The sequence below is a fragment of the Sparus aurata genome, chromosome 23 (genome assembly GCF_900880675.1).
Source record: "Sparus aurata chromosome 23, fSpaAur1.1, whole genome shotgun sequence".
NCBI classification, from domain to species: Eukaryota; Metazoa; Chordata; class Actinopteri; order Spariformes; family Sparidae; genus Sparus; species Sparus aurata.
Window position 1 is genome coordinate 29472242 of NC_044209.1, and position 18654 is coordinate 29490895.

The 18654-nt window shown below is 45.8% G+C and overlaps 2 protein-coding genes and 1 non-coding gene across 6 annotated transcripts in view; all 3 read left to right on the top strand.

Annotated features, from left to right (window-relative positions):
- The first annotated feature begins 923 nt into the window (after positions 1-923).
- On the top strand, positions 924-1005 carry trnas-uga (transfer RNA serine (anticodon UGA)). The gene has a single exon. It is a non-coding gene; the product is annotated as a tRNA-Ser (tRNA).
- A 243-nt stretch (positions 1006-1248) lies between these two features.
- LOC115575542 (uncharacterized) lies at positions 1249-15016 on the top strand. Of its 2 annotated transcripts, XM_030407710.1 has the most exons (10): positions 1250-3614; positions 5522-5583; positions 6886-6990; positions 7112-7249; positions 8190-8329; positions 8429-8597; positions 9629-9757; positions 9886-10021; positions 10462-10607; positions 11128-15016. In XM_030407710.1, the coding sequence occupies exons 1-9, from the start codon at positions 1837-1839 to the stop codon at positions 10583-10585; spliced, it is 2781 nt and encodes a 926-aa protein (XP_030263570.1). In that variant the 5' UTR covers positions 1250-1836; the 3' UTR covers positions 10586-10607; positions 11128-15016. The 2 variants fall into 2 exon arrangements, with proteins under 2 accessions (XP_030263571.1, XP_030263570.1); XM_030407711.1 differs by lacking the exon at positions 6886-6990 and having other exon boundaries at positions 1249-3614.
- A 2581-nt stretch (positions 15017-17597) lies between these two features.
- LOC115576203 (properdin-like) overlaps positions 17598-18654 on the top strand; it is a 30136-nt gene continuing 29079 nt past the window's right edge. For 2 of the 3 annotated variants that reach the window (XM_030408702.1, XM_030408700.1), the window contains exon 1: positions 17598-17751. In XM_030408702.1, the coding sequence (XP_030264562.1) occupies positions 17631-17751 (121 nt within the window). In that variant the 5' untranslated portion in view covers positions 17598-17630. The remainder of the gene's footprint in view (positions 17752-18654) is intronic. The other variant, XM_030408701.1, reaches the window with a different exon arrangement.

Genomic DNA, 18654 nt, shown 5'->3' on the forward strand with positions numbered 1-18654 from the left:
TTACCTCACAAGGAATAAAACAAACATAAACTGTGACTGATTCTATTTTCAGTAACTCTACATGAAGAAGGTAATAAAGACCTAATTAATGTTAATGAGCCTGAATCATTAACGCTGATTGTTTTGTCGATTACAAGATATTTATCTATTATATTACTTTATTGAGTTTGTCAGTTTAAAGATAATTTTCAAGTCAATTAAGTGTCAGTTTGTTGTAATCAAGGTAAAGTATCATCTAATGGATGTGCTAACATGCTAACATGCTAACTGATCTGTGGTTTTAGGACAAAGATAAAATAAAACTTTATTAACTCTTCAGTGTCACGACAGTCGAGTCATAGAAAGAAACGTAGAACAGAAAAATCAAGACAAAAATAAAACAATATGAAGATAAAGTGCAAAAGTAATAATACAATAATAATAAAAGTAATAAGACTATAAACAATTGTTTACCTTTTACTTACACACTTGACGGAGGAGCTGTAAATACACACTGTAGCAATGTACTTTAAAATGTAAATGCAAAAAAATAAAACAGTCTGAGCAGTGTGAACATGGAATATGAGTAAATCTGAATATTTGTGGTTTACATCTTAAATGAGTGACGTTGATGATGTCACAGTGACATTAACGCTTATTATTCTCTAATGAAGTGAGAAATGTTTTATCATCTAACAATAAATGTTTATTGTGCTTTAATCAACATTCATATTCTAATTTATAAGAACATGAGAGGAGATTTATTACAGGTCCAGTTTTATCCAATCAACTTTGTTTAAACGAGTCATTCTGGATCAGTACTTTTACTCTGGTACCGAGCTGAGTGCTTCAGTACGAACACACAGATTCCGGATCGTGGTCTCTACCCACCTGTGTTCACACCGGAACACGGCACAACAGTCCCGGCTCAACTGGACCGACCAGCTGCGATGGCCGAGTGGTTAAGGCGTTGGACTTGAAATCCAATGGGGTCTCCCCGCGCAGGTTCGAACCCTGCTCGCAGCGGCGCGTCGACACGTAGTGACGTCACATTTTGACATAATAATAAAACAGTGAGCTGATATCGATCATCACAGCTGAGCGACAACAAACAGTATTGATAATAATAATATAATGCCGTATCAACAAATCAATAAAATGAATTATTTAAAGTCGATCAGATAAAAAGAAAATAAAAATATATAAAATACAAAAACTATGAAATGTTTCAGGTGAGCGGAACCGACAGGATCAGTCCAGAAACCGATCCGCCGATTAATCAATAAAACATGAATAGTTGATATACAAAATGTAAAGCTTTATTGATCACACACAGAGAGAGAGAGAGAGAGGTAGAGAGAGCTCCGGTAGTGACGGAGGCTCTCCGGTACCGGGAAGTGTTCCGCTGATGGAGGTTTCGGTTTCGGCTCTCAGCCTCCGTTAATCAATCAGCGCTGATCGATTATTGATGCCGCCGCTGCGCAGCCGCCCCGCGCGCCCCCCGCCACCTCCACCACCGCCATCATCATCATCATCATCATCACATCCATGTTGTCTCACCGGAGGATGAGTCGGTAGGAGGCTAACAGCTAGCTAACGGCACCGGGCGGGTTTCTTCATGTCTCTTCGTGTTCTGACGTCGTTCAGCGGAGCCGTTACCGTCACGAACCGGTCCGGACCGTGGATGGCTGTCGGTCGGTGTACCGTCGGGCTGCCCGGTTCGCTTCGCGGGGAGGATGCAGCAGCTAGCCGCCGTTAGCTCCGCAGCTGTTTATTTATATCGGTGTTATGTAAGAGCGGAGCCCGTTTAGCCGCCTGCTAACGTGTTAGCCGCATGCTAACTGTTAGCCTGTCAGCATGAATGACGCGCAACAAGAAATGTCTCCAGACTTCGTCCTGATGCGGCTCGTGTCCGCGGCCGAGTACGACCGGCTGGACGAGCCCGACGACCTGATGTCCGGAGGCGGCGGCTTCGGGCCCGTTAAATCCGTGCTGGGTCACCACGGCGGCGGCATTAGCGGCGGGTTTGATCTGGACCCCAGCGGCCCCTCTGCAGGCCTCGGCTCGGCCTCCCCGCACTACAGCTCGCCGCTCCCCGGGAAAGGCGAGCTGGACGGCGGGCTGGTGTTGACGCAGGCTCCGCCGGGCTCCGAGGCGCCGCTGTCTCCTCCGCCGCCGGAGGACTTCGCCGTAGCGGCCCAGCGGTTTGTGGACTTCCCGGTTCAGCACGGCTCGGGGGGGCACGGGTCGAGGGCGCAGCTGATGGTGTTTCAGAACCTGCTGCGGTCCGGTGACCGGATCCTGGAGTGCGGACTGGAGCAGCCGCCCCCGGGCTTCCTCCAGGAGGAGGCAGAGAGACAGAGACAGCAGCTGGACTCCGGATCAGGTCCCGGTCCTGGTAGCACAACAGTCGGTCCCGGTCCTGGAGGAGGGAAGGACCAGAACTCACATTGCATCCAGTCTGCAGAGGAGAGCCTGCAGCCCCAGCAGCCTCAGCTCCTGCAGTGGCACCCAGTCCTCACACTGTCCAAAGGCTCCGACGGGTCCCAGACCCCCCAGCAGGGTGTCCCGGCTCTGGACTCTGAGTCGGGGTCGGTCCTGTGCCACCGACACCGCCTGCTGACTGACAGACTGGCTAAATGGCCCCCGGGCCTGCTGGACCAAGCCCTGCGCCTTGGCCTGCTGGAGCCCAGGAAGAACTGCTCTGGTGGGGGAGAAGACCCGGTCCTGGCTCTGGCCCGGAGGCTGGGTCAGCTGGGTGAGGGGAGGGAGGGAGGAGGTGGTGGGGGAGGCGAGAAGGTCCCTCGCTGTTCCTGTCACAGCGTGCTGACCTCAGGGACGGGGGGCATGGGGCCCGGTGAGGACCCCAGTGAGACAAGCGATGCCCTGCTGGTCCTGGAAGGTCTGGGTTCTGAGGAGGTGGGCAGACTCGGGGAGCGAGGGGACAGGGATGGAGGGGACATGGGGGACGCTGACAAAGGGGAGAGTTTGGGAGGAGTGGAGGGGATGTGTGGAGGGGCGGGGCCTGTGTTCTCCAGCGGGACTCTGAGCGGTCTGATGCGGCAGGTCCACAGACTGGCGGAGGAGGCCGGGGTCTGCACCGACCAGAGCTGCCGGTCCTCGCTGGCCGTCCTCGGTGCTGCGGTGTCCCTCCCTCCCTGTGTAGACCCCCGAGCCCCCATCAGCACTGCCCCCTGCCCGTACACCCCTGTCCGCCCGCAGGCGCTCCAGGCTGCAGCAGCTCTCTCCCCTGACCCTCACCCGTCCTCCAGCCCGGACCCGAGCCCCCGTCCCATGCACCAGCACCAGTCCCGCTCTCAGCCCCAGAGCCGCGCCACCACCCCCAAACTTGGAGTTGCCTCAGGGGGAGCGGGACGATGCTCCTCCCCCCTGGTGGTCCTAGAGGGGGAGGTAGGAGGAGGAAGGGAGGGGGAGAAGACGCCGCGGGGGAAGTCGAGGAAAGGGGGGTCCCTGAAGGTCCGACTCAGCAAGTTGTTCAGAACCAAGAGCTCCAGCGGGGGGTCCGGGGGGCTGCTGGACAAGAGGCCGTCCCTCGCCTCGTCCACCTCGTCTGGGGGGAGTCTGCTGGACGTGTGGGGGTCCACCTGCAGCAACACGGAGCAGGACGGCAGCAGGTGAGACTCAGCTTATCATCACTTTATTGACAGGGTTAAGTTCTGACCCGAGACCGGATCAGCAGCTGCAGAGTGGTACACAAAGTAACAGGAACACATCCAACAGCTGGAACTAAAACACAGCCAACAAACATCGTCTGCTGTGATCCGAGTCTGCAGGAGAGAACAGATCACAACCTGATCTGAGACCAGATTTACTGAGATCACAGCAGACGAGCTGATGGAGACTTCTGATGTTTAAATAAAGTCTCAGCTGCTTCTCTTCAAGAAAAGAAAAGTTCTCTTGTTGAATATGAATATACTTTGGTTTCTTCCGTGACACTGATCAACAACATGATCGAGATGAATCAATAATCAAAAAAAATGATCATTATTATTCAGTCATGTGAACTTTACACTCACATTTGTTCCACAGTTCTAGAACAACATGTGTGACGATGATCAGCAGCTAAACTGATTCGACTTGAGAAGGAAACATTTATCTCACATCAAACTCTCTCAAGCATTTTAAATCTGAACAGGCAGATCAATCAATAATGAAAACATGCAGACTGACATCACGTGTTGAATATTAGTTATCAGGACTTCTGGCTGCAGCATCAAAGTGTTCCTGTTATTTTGTCCAGCCCCCCTTCAGAGCGTACAGCTGCTCTCAGGTCAGTGTTTCACTCCAGGCTAAAAATAACACGGCAGAACAAACTTCACTCGACTGCACAACTTTCTTTTTTTTCCTTTTTTTGTAACTGTTGTCATGGCTACGAGCATCCTGACTGCAGAGATGAGTCGTTGCCGTGGCGATGGCCGACGCCGCCCTGGTGATGCAGCGCTCATTACCGTGGCAACGGTGTTTGGATTTCTGTAAGCAGTGTGTGGTCGGGTTGGGTGGGTGTGGCCTCCTGGGCTGAACACTCAGGTGTGCGTCAGGTGTCAGTCATGTGCACATGAGGGAGAGAGGTGAGGGGAGGGCCCAGGTGTGCAGGTGATGTAGAGACAGGAAGTTAGATAGTCTCTTTAAATCAAAACTCCGCCTCCTCCTGATTCAGTGTGACATCACTTCCTGGTGACATCATTACCGTCGATGTCAATCAAAAATAAAAGGTCCAGAAATTGGAGGAAGAAACTCATCCAACTCATTCAGCACTTTACCTTCCTGTTTACACCCCAAAGCATCATGGGAAGTTTAGAAAAGACTTACCTCACGTGGAAGTTAGACAAAAAGTCTATTTTTAACATGACAAGCTGACTTTTGGGATTGTACCTGAGTGTCAGCATCAATAAATCAGCTCCCCGACCGATGAATGTAACACTTACAGCAACGTTACGCCTCACGCAGTTTTGTTTTGTGTCTGTACTTAGACGTACACCTCAGTGTTTAACACAAGGAAGTGCCCTTTACAGAGACGTCGCCGCTAGCATGAGACAGAAGCTAAATCTCTCTTTTCATCTGCACATCACGAGCCCCTTTTAGATAGAAAAGGCGGCACATTTGGCGGCTTGGTGCTCTGTCTAAAAACAGCTGGTGATTCATGGTGAGGAACAAAGTGAGGAGGTTGTGCTGCCAGGTGTTGAGTTCGTACTGACAGCAAACGGGGTCAGCAAATCACCTGAGTAACTGCTAACTGATGCTAACTGTAACTGCAGCTACTGCTAGCTTGTTAGCTCAGTTAGCAGTGCAGTTAGCCAGACTACCGGGGAAATGTTGTTCACACCGCTGGCACAGGAGCTTTGGACTGCTGGTGAAAGATTTAGAGTTTCACCTGCAGAGCTGCAGACTGACTGTAGGCGGCGTGCGGCACAGGAAGTTAGCTTCAACTAATCGGCTAACTGATGAATGAATGTTGGATCTGACTGAACGTAGCATGAAGCTGCTGCTCGTGTTGCTACATGATGCTGTTTGTCTCCATCAGGCTGCAGGTGTCCAGACCTCACAGTGCCTTCTCTCCGGTGCCCTTCACTCCTCCTTTCACCGGTAAGTACACCTGTGAGTGTGTGTGTGTGTGTGTGTGTGTGTGTGTGTGTATTGGAAACGATGCCTCAGTTATGGTGATCAATCACTTGTGACAGGCTGATTGATATTTTGTCTCCATGACATCATAAACTCTTATCTTTCTGTGTGATAATATCTTTAATATGTATCAGCTGATGTATCAGTCAGTATGTGACCAGAGCTGGAATGTAACTAAGTAGGGTTGTCACGATACCAGAATTTCAGTAGACGATACCAATACCTGTGAATTTCCACGATTCTCGATACTAATTTGATACCACGAATTGAATTCTCTAAACAAGTCGGGGTGCCTGTCTTTGAGGTGTTTGGCCAGGTTTGACCTGCTTCCTCCTTTCGTTTGAAAACTTCTGAGGCACTGTTTGCATGTCGGCTTGTCTGAGTCTGGAATTGCTCCGAATTTATCCGCTTCGAATGCAAAATATTTCCACCCGCGACTCTTGGTACCTGTCTTGTCGACGAGCCGACGTGTTGTGCTTTCACTCTCACTTGCTGAAGCCATTTTTTTCTAAGACAGCAGGTTTTCTTCTTCAGAGCCGCTGACTGCTCTGTGCTGCTCACACGCGTCATACTGTCCCCGTCAGTTCCGCCAAGAATCGACACAGCTCGCCGAGTGAAAAGTTGTATATTCGGTTCTGACGGTACCAGAAAAAAGCAAGTATCGAATTATTTTTTTTGTGTCGGCATCGAATTGGTATCGAAGTATCGGTTCTTGTGACAACCCTATACCGAAGTGTACACAGTTATCAGAATCTGATTTTGTGTCAGGCCCCGCCCCCTTCTGGGTGGAAACAGCCCCTCCAGTCCGACCTGGTGGTGAGTGTAAGTTCTGGTTCTGTCAGTGTAAAAGCATAAATAAGAGGAGTGGATTCTGAGCTATCAGGAGCCCAGATGTGGCGGTCTGCAGGCAGACAGTCATGTGACGTCGTATCTGATCCAGGATCAGCGTCATTATAAATGACCTGATGATGAGTCCCAGTCTGCAGCACAGTGGACTGACCTGAACACAACCACCTGATTACATCCAGCTCATCTTTCTCTTCTCTGCCATGAACACTCTTTCTGTTGCTGTTATAATCTGTCCATGTGACTTTATTGTAATCTGATTACATCTCTGTCTCTGTTTAATGAGTGGAGTGTGACGCCGACCTGACAGTAACTTTAGTTACTTTGTGTCTTCTTCTGTCTGCTGTTAATAAAACTAACATCTCACACCTTCCTTCTCTGCTCTAACACCTGTGTGTGTGTGTGTGTGTGTGTGTCCAGGTGAGACGGTGTCTCTGGTTGATGTGGATATTTCTCGGAGGGGGGTGAACTCTCTTCACCCCCCGACACCTCCTCCCCCGCCCAGACGGAGCCTCAGTCTGCTCGGTACTTCTTCTTCTTTCTTCTTCTTCTTCTCCTTCTGTCTGTTGTCACTTCCTGTCTGTTTGTCCCCCCCACACAGGTGTGTCTCAGATGTGAGTTGCTGTCGTCTCTCTGTCTTTTGCAGATGACTTCGGGGGTCCTCCTCAGCAGCAGGGTCCGTTCATGGAGCGCAGCGTCGGGGCGTCCATGCAGTCTCTGCCCCCCCGACCGCTGGCCCTGCCCCCCTCCCTCAGCGCCATCCAGCACAGCCTGAGCCTCAACGGTGACACACACACACACACACACACACACACAGTTCTGAACATGTGTTCAGTATTTCATCATTGCCAAAGAAAGGAAATTAAGACCATTAATTTATATTTTCATGCGTTTTACAATCAAAATATAAAGTTTTTCACAAGCCTTAACTTAGTTTCCCTGGTAACGCCTGAGGGTTTGACTAATACCTGGAACAATCATTACCGTCCTGTAAGGTTCTTATGCAACGGGATGTGAGATTATTCACGTGTCAGTAAGTTTAGAGGGGAAGTGAACTTTCTGCAGCTTGTGTGTTACAGTCGCCACCCTGTGGTGTTCAGAGGATAAGACACTGAAGGACTGACGGACTGAACTCAGTGCTGGAAATAACATATTCAGATCTGATACGCCAGCTAGCGCATTGATTTACAGCGGTGAACAGTCAATTTGACTGGAACTACTTAGTAGGTGTCCATATATCAGGGGTTCATGGACACCCTGCAGCCAATCAGAGTCAAGTATTCCCCCAGACCATGGTATAATAAAGGTGATACATCTGGTTTATTTGTTCGTCCATCCATAATCAGTCCATTGATTGACCATGTGGAGACGACATCACAGATCAGAGATCCTTTATTGATTTGTTTGTGAAGAGGGTTCACTCTGGACAGATTAGAGGGACTGGACTTTGTAACAGACTGAACTTCTGTTGGTGTTTGTTGTGTTTGTTGACTGGTTGAAGGACATGAAGCTGCTCTGTTGAACTCTATTGATCTACATGTTCCTTTAAATAAAGAACAAACTGAACGGAGAGTCGTTAGTCTTCAGTCAGAGGCAGCTTCCTGCGTCGTTTGTCTCTCAGGAGACGTGTTGATGTGGTGCGTTCACTGTTCACTGCAGTGTGACATATGATGTGTGTAAAGTCTAACTCGTGTTTCCTGTGTGTGTGTGTGTGTGTTGGTCAGATACCTTCCTCAGAGGTTTACCGAGGCCCGTCCCTCTGCGGCCCGACGCTCAGCACCCCCCACCCCGACTCGGCCCGCGCTGCCCCCTCAGTCGACCCGACGCCAGCAGCTTCGCCACCAGCCTCAGAGAACTGGAGAAGGTGGAGCCTCTTTCACACATTCTTACTGATCATCAATAGATAGATGAAGTGTGGAGCTGACCTGTGTGTGTGTGTGTGTGTGTGTGTGTGTGTGTTTAGTGTGGTTGGTACTGGGGGCCGATGAACTGGGAGGACGCGGAGATGAAGCTGAAGGGGAAACCCGACGGATCGTTTCTGGTTCGAGACAGTTCTGACCCGCGATACATCCTGAGCCTGAGCTTCAGATCCCAGGGAGTCACGCACCACACACGCATGGAGCACTACAGAGGTAACACACACACACACACACACACACACTCATTACCTGCCAATGTGTTTGAACTGCTCCAACACTGAACCAGTAACACAACATCTCCAGACTCCATTAACAAATGTTGTGATTTTAAGAGTTGTTGAGTTAAAACAAACTTTCTAACGTAGTGAAACTGTGTGTGTGACAGATTGTAAGTCATTGTGTCCTTGTTGTAAATTCAGCATTAAATCTTTCAGCTGAAGTTGTTTGTCTCCTTGTAAAAAGTGTCAGTTTGTGGCAGCATGTCTGTACCAGCCTGTCTGCTTCTGTGTCTAAAGTGCTAAAGTCTTACCTGCCAACATTGATCAGCTGTTTGAACACACTGTTTACACTGATGTCACCATTTACACTCCATTTATGAAAGAAGAAACATGTTATTGATCTAAACATGTCACATGTTACAAAGACACTAAACAGGAACAATATAGGCTCCTTCTTTGTCCCCGTGGAGAAAGTCCCCAGACTCCCTTAACAAATGTGTCAGTTTAGTGAGTTGTTGAGTTGGAGACACTTTATAAACTCTGTGAAACTCTGTCTCTGACTCATTCTGCATTATTTGGACCTTCTTGTTCATTCAGCAAATGTTCTACATGAACTTCTTTCTGTCTTTGAGTAGAAACATGGAGTCTGTTTGTCTCTGTGAGTTTTATTTTCACGTAGAACAGGAAGTGACATCACCGATGGTCACTCAAACACTCTGTCTCTAAGTACTACATTACCCATAAGCCACTGCTGCTGTAGCCATGGAAAATAGTTGGTCTAAAGTGAATTAATTGATGTAGTGTAATCTTCAGCTTCAGCTCACCGTTAATGTGAAGCTCTGTGATTGGCTGTCTGACAGTGAAATGCACCCTGGGAGTCGTAGTCTCTCATTCAGATTCATGTCTGCAGGTTTTTTGTGTTTTTGACTTTTTTAATCAAAGAATAAGACAGTTTCTGACTCAGTTGTTCATGTTCTGTATTGACGAACACTGTCAACAACTAATATTTCTGTCTGTCCTCTGCAGGGACGTTCAGTCTCTGGTGTCATCCGAAGTTTGAGGATCGTTGTCACTCGGTGGTCGAGTTCATAGAGAGAGCCATCATGCACTCCAAGAACGGAAAGTTCCTCTACTTCCTGCGATCCAGAGTCCCTGGTAACCAACACTGACACCTCTCACTGTCTGCCTCCACCTTTCTGCCTCCACCTGTCTGCCTCCACCTGTCTGTCTCTCTCTCTGTTTGCTGTATAAATAAAGTTTTTTCTGGCTCGTGTCCGGTTCAGGTCTGCCCCCGACCCCGGTCCAGCTCCTGTACCCGGTCTCCAGGTTCAGCAGCGTTAAATCTCTGCAGCATCTGTGTCGCTTCTGCATCAGACAGCTGGTCCGTATCGACCACATCCAGGAGCTGCCGCTGCCCACGTGAGTCCTGCAGGTTCTGTTCATGTCACCTCTGACCAACCGGTGTCGGTCCTTCAGCATGATTGAATATTACGTCATAGAAACAATCACAGTACATTTAAATCAATGAATAACAACAAAAGAGACTTTTAAAATCAAGATAAAAAATGTAAAATATTGAATTTTTAAGAATAAGAAAATTAAGTAAAAGTTGAATACTGAATTAAAAAGTTATGTAAAACAGAAAAATAAGTATAAGTAATAAAATATAAAGAAATGATGCATATAAATAAATAACAACTAAAATAAAAATATATAATTTGAATTAATTAAGTACCTGAAATCAAAATAAATACCTCATGTTGAACATGAACCTCACAGACGCCTCGACGTGTTTCCGTCTCTGATCGTTTGTTGTGATGTGAAGATGTAACGTACGTTGTGGTCGTCTCTGTGTTCAGGCCTCTGATCTCCTACCTGAGGAAGTTTTATTACTACGACCCCGAAGAGGAGATCAGCCCGACCCTGAAGGAGCGAGGAGGACCGGAGCCCAGCAGCCAGCCGGGGGTCCAGTCTCAAACGTAGCACTGGAGCCTCAGAGGACCACGTGAGTCCCCGTCAGGGTCAGCAGCCACGTAGACCTCAGAGTCACACAGTGGTTTGAAATTCAGTTTATAGAAAACCTGGATAGTTATTGTGCAGTAAGACTCTTAGTGGTGGAGACGTTTCAGTCATGTGACCGTGATGTCGTCTGTTTGTAGCCTAGCATTAGCTTCTTACTGCTACACAGTTAATTTAGCTTCAAACATCACAGAGTTCATCTGTGGAGATTATCTGGATCAACAGAACCTGGACGGATCAGAATCCAGTTCAGTGATCCCACAGAGGAACCAGAGAGATGCTAACTGCAGTTAGCTTCAAAGATACGTCACACTGCTGTACATAGAAAACAAGATGACATGATGGCGTCTGATGGAGGACCGGCTCAGGTCCACTCAGAACGTTCTGTACTGTGACGTTGTGAGCTGAGAGCTCGTTCTGAGTTTGTTTCTAACTTTTTGGTTAAAATAAATCAGCTTTAAACATCCTGAGTGATTAAAACATGTTTCTCTCTCTCTCTCCTCCAGTTCTTTCTTTTCTTTGTTTTTCGGACACTCGATCGCTGAAGGACGTTCAAACATTCAAACTGGACTCACAGACTGCAGCCAATCAGCTCCCTCTGCTTAGTCCTGTATCCGGGCGGGTTTCAGATGATCCACCCTCCTCTGAGCACTCTGATTGGCTCGCGGAGAGCCGACAGGGGAGGGACAGGGGATGTGGAGACTCCGCCTCTCTTTTGATGTCATCACTGAGCAGCTGGACTACAGGAAATGTGACATCACCGTTAGCAAAGATGCTAAAAAACAAAAAAAAACAAAGAACCTCAGTGTGAGGAGAGAAACATTCAGTCGCCTCCGGGATCCTTTACCGTCCAGCACCGAGCAGAACACCAAACACACTGGATCCAGACGGACTTCATGGAATACTTAAAGCTTCACAGCACTGGAGGTCTTCATCTGTACAGAACTGAACCTCAGTTCAATCACATGTGTCCAAACTCCAGAGAGCAGGAGGACCGATCATCTCACCGTGTGTCCAACATGGACTCCACAGAGACGCTGGCCTTAAAGGAACAGTTCACCCAAACAGTGAAACCCACTCATCTCCTCCTGTGCTGATGAAGTCAGGTGAAGTTTGTAGTCCACAAAACATTTATTGAACAAAGTCCAGAAGCTCTGGACCAAACTGATGTCAAAAGTTATTTACACCCTTGACGTGCGTCGAGCTCGTACATGCTAACACTGTTAGCTTAGCAGCTACAGTGATGATTCCAGCTTAATAAAGGCTGCAAATGCCGACTCCCCAGATCAGGTTGTGATCCCAGCAGACGAGCTGTATGGAGACATCTGATGTTTCTTTTGGTGGAGTGTCGTAGTCCACAGAACAGTTCTGGAGCTTCACGGTGAAACAGAGTTGCAGCATTCTGCTGAACAACTGAAGCAGCTGGAGATTTGATTTAAAACAGAGAAACAACCATGACGGCTCCAGCTAGCAACAGTAAACGGCTGTTTGTTTGTTTTGAGTATGAATTTGACAGGTGTCCAATTCTTACATACTGCACCTTTAACATGACGTTACTGACACCAGAGATGAGTCATCACAGCTTCACTCTTAGTTAGCAATAACTTTAGTGAAAGTAAGAAGTACGTTGACGTCAGCTAACAGTAATGTGACTCTGGGTCAGTTTTAGGTTTATTATTTTAAAATGTTATTAATCACTACACGGCTGGATGGAGTTGATCTGTGCAGCACAGAGTCGACTGAGACGTGTTCAAGTTGATTTGGAAGCTCCAGAAATGTTTTGCTGACTATGAGTCCTCACCTGACTTGGTGATGAGGTGATGACTGAGTTTTTCTCCACTGAAGGAACTGTTCCTTTAAACTGTCTGATGAATTGTAACTGTCACACCTAGCTGGAGAGCTAACCCATCAACAAGCTGGAAACATGCTAGCACTGGTCAGTCACAACGTCTCCCGGAGCTGCTTTTCAAGAGGAACAGCAAGCTTGTTAATGTAGCTTGGCGGCTAACAGGTTTCTAGGTCTAGGTGTTTAAGTTAGCATGCTAACCTCATTAGATATCTGTGCAGCACAAAGCAGAGACGCTGTTATCTGATATTCTGTTGATTAAGTTTTGAATGTTTTGAGCCTGATTTTTGACACATTGCACCTTTAAACTGAGACGGTTTATAAAGTTGAAGCTCGTTGAGTCGGTGTGACGTCCTCCTGCCTCCTGAGTCTGAACCAGCCACAACACTTTGGACTTTAATGCTGGTGTGAGCCGCTCTTACATTTTACAAATGGACCACATTCCAAAAACTACAAATGAGATCTACACCAAAGCATTCTGGGTGAATTTGGACCTGACGATCTCACAGGAGGAAGGACTCGTCTGTGCTCGTCTGTCAGCTGCAGACTGAAACCAGACAGAACCTCGCTGTTAAAGTCCAAAGTGTTGATGGAGATTAAAGACTCACTGAATGTGTCGGGTCAGCGTCTCATCAGCAGGTCCATTTAGTGGCAGTTCTGGAGCTTTTGAGTGGTTCATCCTCAGCTGAGTTTATTTTATTTTTTTCTTGAGCACTTTAAGGACTTGTGGTCCATGTCGACTTGAAAGTTGAGATTTAAAATTCATTGTTCCCCCTGGTGACCGGATCGGATCAGTCATCTCACTATGAGGTCCATTTAGCTTCTGGAGCTTTCAACATCTCCTGTAACACCCTGAACACCGTCCTTTACTATAATCCATGTTTCAGTGCTCAGAGCTTCGGAACATGAGCCTGAAGAAAAACCAACATCTGAACATCGACTGGAAACGTCACACGGTTGAAAGCTCCAGAACCGAGCGGACCTCTATGAGACCAGTAAAGTTTATGTCTCAGCTCACCGAACAGTTTTTGAGATTTTGTTTGTTTGCAGTCAGACAAGCCGACTGAAGGATTTTGTTTTACATTCCTGATGTTTGAACAGCGGCTGAGTGTTACTGAAGCGTTTGTTTCCACATTATTCATCAGACTTTAGAGTTCTGCTGCTTGACCCGGCGCTGGCGAGTCCCAACAAAGTTTTGCAGAATATTGTTGTTGCAGGAAGTTTGTTTCTCTTAAAATCCAGGACGTCACGATCTGAATCCAAAAATCGGTTGAAATGAGTTTTCAGTTTCAGTCCTCTCCACGCCGCCTACTTGAAAATGAAAACTTCAAAGTCGACACAGCTAGTTTAGCATTAGCCTGCTGCTAGCCTAGCGGTATCCCGCAGCGTCACTTTCTGACTCTTCTCCTGTGTGATGGAGACGATCAGCTGACTGGTACCAGAGGAAACTGACAGCATCGGACATGTTGGTTCATTTTCTTTTTCAGAGACCTTTTATTGACGTGTTTGTAAAGAGGGTTCACTCTGCACAGATTACAGAAACTGAACTTTGTAACAAACTGAACTTATGTTCTCTTTTTATTTTCTTTCCTCTGTTGTTGTTTATTGTCGAATGACTGAAGGCTGCTGTTTGTTTTTAGACTCTTTATGTTTGCTGACTGTTATTTAAACCTGTTTAACGTGCAGATGTGTTATTTATTTATTCAGAGATGTTTTAAAGATGTTGGCTCTGGACGGATTTTGGTCGAACGCAGAACTCTAACTGACATTTTAAAACAGCACAAACCGAAGAAAAATAATCAATGTCTTTTAATTGTTACAATTCTCAGAGCACTGGGTCATGATGTGCATCTTTAAAGGAACAGTTCACCCAGAAATAAAACTAATAATAAAAGGAGAGGAGGACTTTATTTCATCAGGAGGGAGGAGAGGAGTTTCAGTGTTTGAGTGAACTGCTCCTTTAAAGAGGAATATACTTTGAGGACAGGAGCAGAAACACAAAGTTTGTGCATCGATACCTCACTCGTTTTTTTTTTTATTTCATTTTCCAAAGTATCTGATGTCTTGGTTTAAAAAATCACTTATCAGAACAGAATCTGTGTGCTGGTCAGAGTTCTGGGTCCTGGAGGCGACCGGTCCACAGCTGTTGTGGCTTTATTACCAAAAAATGGAGAGAAAAGAGAAAAAAAAAAGATGGAGGCTTTTCGTGATGACTACTGAACTACGACGTTACCGTGGTGACGTCACATCACTGGAACAAGATGGAGTCTGGACGAACTGGACTTATTGATTCAGACACTGACTCTGAGTGAGTTCTGACCCAGCAGAGACTGGGACCACTGGGACCACTGGAGCACTGAACACTTCCATGATGTCAAAACAGTGATGGGGATGATTGTGCACCGACGGACTGAGAGAGGCAATGTGAAATGTTATGTCTGGTATGGAGGACCAGGGAATTCGTGATCTGTCATCTTTGGTGCAACGCAGTCATTTTGTGCAGTCAACTGTTAATAAACAGTGTGGGCGGGACTAATGTCTGTATGTGGGCGGAGACTCCTCTGTATTTATTCAGGTTCAAATGTTTGTCTGTGTCCAGAACGAGATCGATGAGTGTCAGTGGAGCGAAGACCTGCTCAGATCTGAAGGTCTCGTTTCAACATGGTGAAAACTTTCTCCTCACAGAATAACAAATCGTTTACCTGTGTGTCAGAAGACAGGAACCACCTGCCTGTCTCAGTTCGATGTTCACCTGTCTGCTGTCACTCAAACGTTTATAGGATATGTCGACCACAGATGTAAAACATGTTGAAGGACAGCAGAGGGCCTTCCATCGCACATAGCAATAAATAATATCACAATAACGAAGTAAATACTCGTCAAGTTAGTTAATCAAACAGTAATATCATAATACTATAATAGAATTAATCAGAATTAAGTAAAATGGCTCTAACATTCAGCCCCTACCTGCTTGTTGAATAGCAATTACCAAATGATAAAGCAACAACAGAAGCATAATATAAAACATAAATCAATTTGTCCAAGTTACTCAAGTCCACAGTCCACATTCATCTCACAGAGTCCATGCAGGATCATATGAGTGCATGTGTGTGTCCGTCTGTCACTCTGATGTGTTTATAGACTCAGTCAGCTTCCTCCAGGAGCAGCCAGCCTGCTGAAAAGTCTGTAAAAGATTTTTCACACTACGGACTAGTCCTTTAGATTCTGGAAGAGTCTCAGCTGTACGTCCCATGAGCTGAGAGCTTCATGGTGCATCAAGATCTCCAGGGCGAAATTCCCCTTCTCTTTAATTCATTTGTGCCGTTTCTGCCGTTCCAGTCTCATTAAACTTAACAGGAGATGGTTCTGAATACACTGATACATCAGATTTTCCTCATTGATACTTCAGGTAATCAATCATAACACCGCTTTGTGATTGTGTTTGAAACAGTGCTGGCTCGGTCTGTGAACCAGACTCAAAGTATTCCAAAACTTTCAGTTTTGCATCAGCCAGGTTCAGTTGCAGTTCTATTCTTTCCATCCTTCTTTTGAGTTGAGCTCCCTCCAGTTCCAGTGCATGTTTTCCTTGTAATGTTGCTGCAGGGGCTGAGAGCAGCTCTCTCTGTGGCATCCTTAGTGTGGGCTGAGGAAATAGAAGTTGATTGTGATAATGTTGATTTTTAGTACCTTGGGTTGGGTCGTGCCTCAGACGGGGCACCATTACGGTTTGGTCGTGCCTCAGACGGGGCACCATTACTGGTGTGTTTTAACTGATTGAGTTTTAGGTTAAATTTGATCAACAATCAATAATAATAAATAATTATCAGTGACAATTATTAATTATGATAAATAATATGATCCAATTTACATTAGATCACCTCAGGGCACCACCCTTGAAAAAGGGAAAACATAGCAAATATGCTAAATCGGTCTCTAAACTGCTAAACTGTTTCTAACTCTGATTAATAATTAACTTGATAATTACAACCAAATTAGCAAAACAGCTGTGTGTTTGTGTGTGTGTGTGTGTGTGTGTGTGTGTCTGAACAAAGAAAACAGTTGTGATCACTGATATCACATGTGGGTGTGACATGCTCCAGGCTTAAGGAATGTTTGTGAAGGCAAGCAGCCCAGTGGGCGCGAGATGGAGATTAGCCCTTGAAGATCAGAAGTCAAAGGAGTCAAGGGCGTTACGTGAGAGAGATAACAATGAAGGCGCTGGAGTTAGTTTTTTTAAAGATTTTTTTCTGACATAAGACACCTTTTTTAAGCAGTAGACAGATAGGAAACACAGGAGAGAGAGGGGGATGTGACATGCAGCAAAAGACCTCCTGCTGGGATTAAAACAGGGGTCGGCTGCGTATATGGCATGCACTCTAACTACTCGACCACCTGCACACAGAGGCGCTGGAGGGTCTGTCACCCTGACCAACAGTAGCTCAAAGCTGAATTTTGACCCGAGATGTGAAGAATGGGGAATTCTAGGACACTGAGTTCAGTTAAGAGTGAATTTTAAAATCCACAATGAATGACTTCATCTGTGGGTCCCAACATCTGTTTGAGCCTTGATATGTTAGAAACACTGTCCTGGGGTTGAATAAGTAGCTGAGGATCCATTTGAGATTATTTCCGTGTTCCCAAATACTTGACTGTAAATAATTTAGTCTCAAACCAGTTCTTTGTCTCCTGTAACTTTATTTCCTCAGACAAGACCATCTAAACAGATTCATGAACCCCAACAAATTCATCAAGTGACCTTTAGAGATAATGCAGCACCAGCATTCACCTTTTGAACTTTTCCACCAAGCATTTAATTTCATTCTTCCTGCAAGTGCATGCACTGAACCTTCAGAGAGGGTAACCATGGGATCATCCAGAGTCATTCTTTCAATTTAATCCACCTCTTTAATTCTCTATTTCCAAAGCATTAAGTCTTTACTCCATTTAGTTCATTTCATGTGTTGTTGTGGTAGCTGTCTCACTGCGACAGTCAGCCCTCCAGATTTAGACTTCAATGAACTTTCCCCCGGAAAACAGCCTCCCCCTTTGGAGAAAGAGAGTCAGACAGCGTCCTGTTTCCTGACGGCGATTGTCAATCAGAAGGAAAGAGAAACTGACTCTGAACTCCAGTTTTTGTCTTCAGTCCTTCTTCGGTGCAGCAGGATGGGAGTTCTGATGGTTCAGAGGGTTCTGCTCGCTGTGGCTCTGCTGCTGATTTTTGCTCTTACTTTGTTTGTTGGTTTGTGGTTTGGTTTGACAGCAGATGACGCGACTCCTCCTGCAGGTCAGTGGATTATTTTTATGATCTGAGTAAAGTGAACTGAGCTGCTGATGTTCTGCAGACAAGATGAAGCAACCCGAGAATCAGATATGAAGGTTCTGAACAAAGGCAAGAACCTAAAAATACCAGTTAAAACTATGAAACTTTGCATTTCCTGTGAAAATACAGTGTGAATGCTGATGGCTGAAGTGATTTCATAAATCTTCTGAATTTACCGCCGGAAATGCATAAAACTATAAGAATGAATGGTCAAGAATTTTCAGAAAAAGCTGAAAAAGGAGGAAAGGCTGAAAAGTAATAGGCTGAATGGGCAAAAAAAGTTGAACATTTTGTTAGTTGAACAGTTTATAGCTGAACATATGCAAGTAGCAGAATGAAATTTGAAAAATTCCACAGGATGAATGGGAAAATGTTTTCAGAGAAAGAATATTTCCAGAAGTTTGAAATATAGAAAAAGCCAAAAATACAAGCCACCATGTTCTTTAAAAAGCTGAACATTTTGATGGTTGAATTGTTTTTGTAGCTCAAAATTTGTAGAAGAAGCAAGCTGAAAAACGTAAGAAGAATAAAAACTTTTACGATAAATTCCAGAAGAACAATAGTGTGAATGCAGCAGTGACTCACATGGAGGAGAAGAGAAAGAAGAAGTTCAGTTTTCACAAAACGAAACAAACTATCTTTTGTGGAGCGTGGGAAAAATAAAAAGTACTTTACAGTAATAACCACAAGATCTCCAGGGCGAAATTCTGCGTCACTTAAATCCATTTGTTCTGTTTCTGCTGTTCCAGTCTCAGTAAACTTAACAGGAGATGGTTCTGAATACACTGATACATCAGATTTTCCTCAATGATATTTCAATCAATCAATCAATCAACTTTATTTATAAAGCACTTTTCATACATGAGT

Bases quoted from the DNA above. Each gene is read 5' to 3' on its own strand.
- LOC115575542 (XM_030407710.1), top strand. From the start codon at position 1,837: ATGAATGACGCGCAACAAGAAATGTCTCCAGACTTCGTCCTGATGCGG. The intron at 5,584-6,885 runs GTAAGTACACCT...GTGTGTGTCCAG, and splicing joins CTTCACTCCTCCTTTCACCG to GTGAGACGGTGTCTCTGGTT. The intron at 8,598-9,628 runs GTAACACACACA...TGTCCTCTGCAG, and splicing joins ACGCATGGAGCACTACAGAG to GGACGTTCAGTCTCTGGTGT.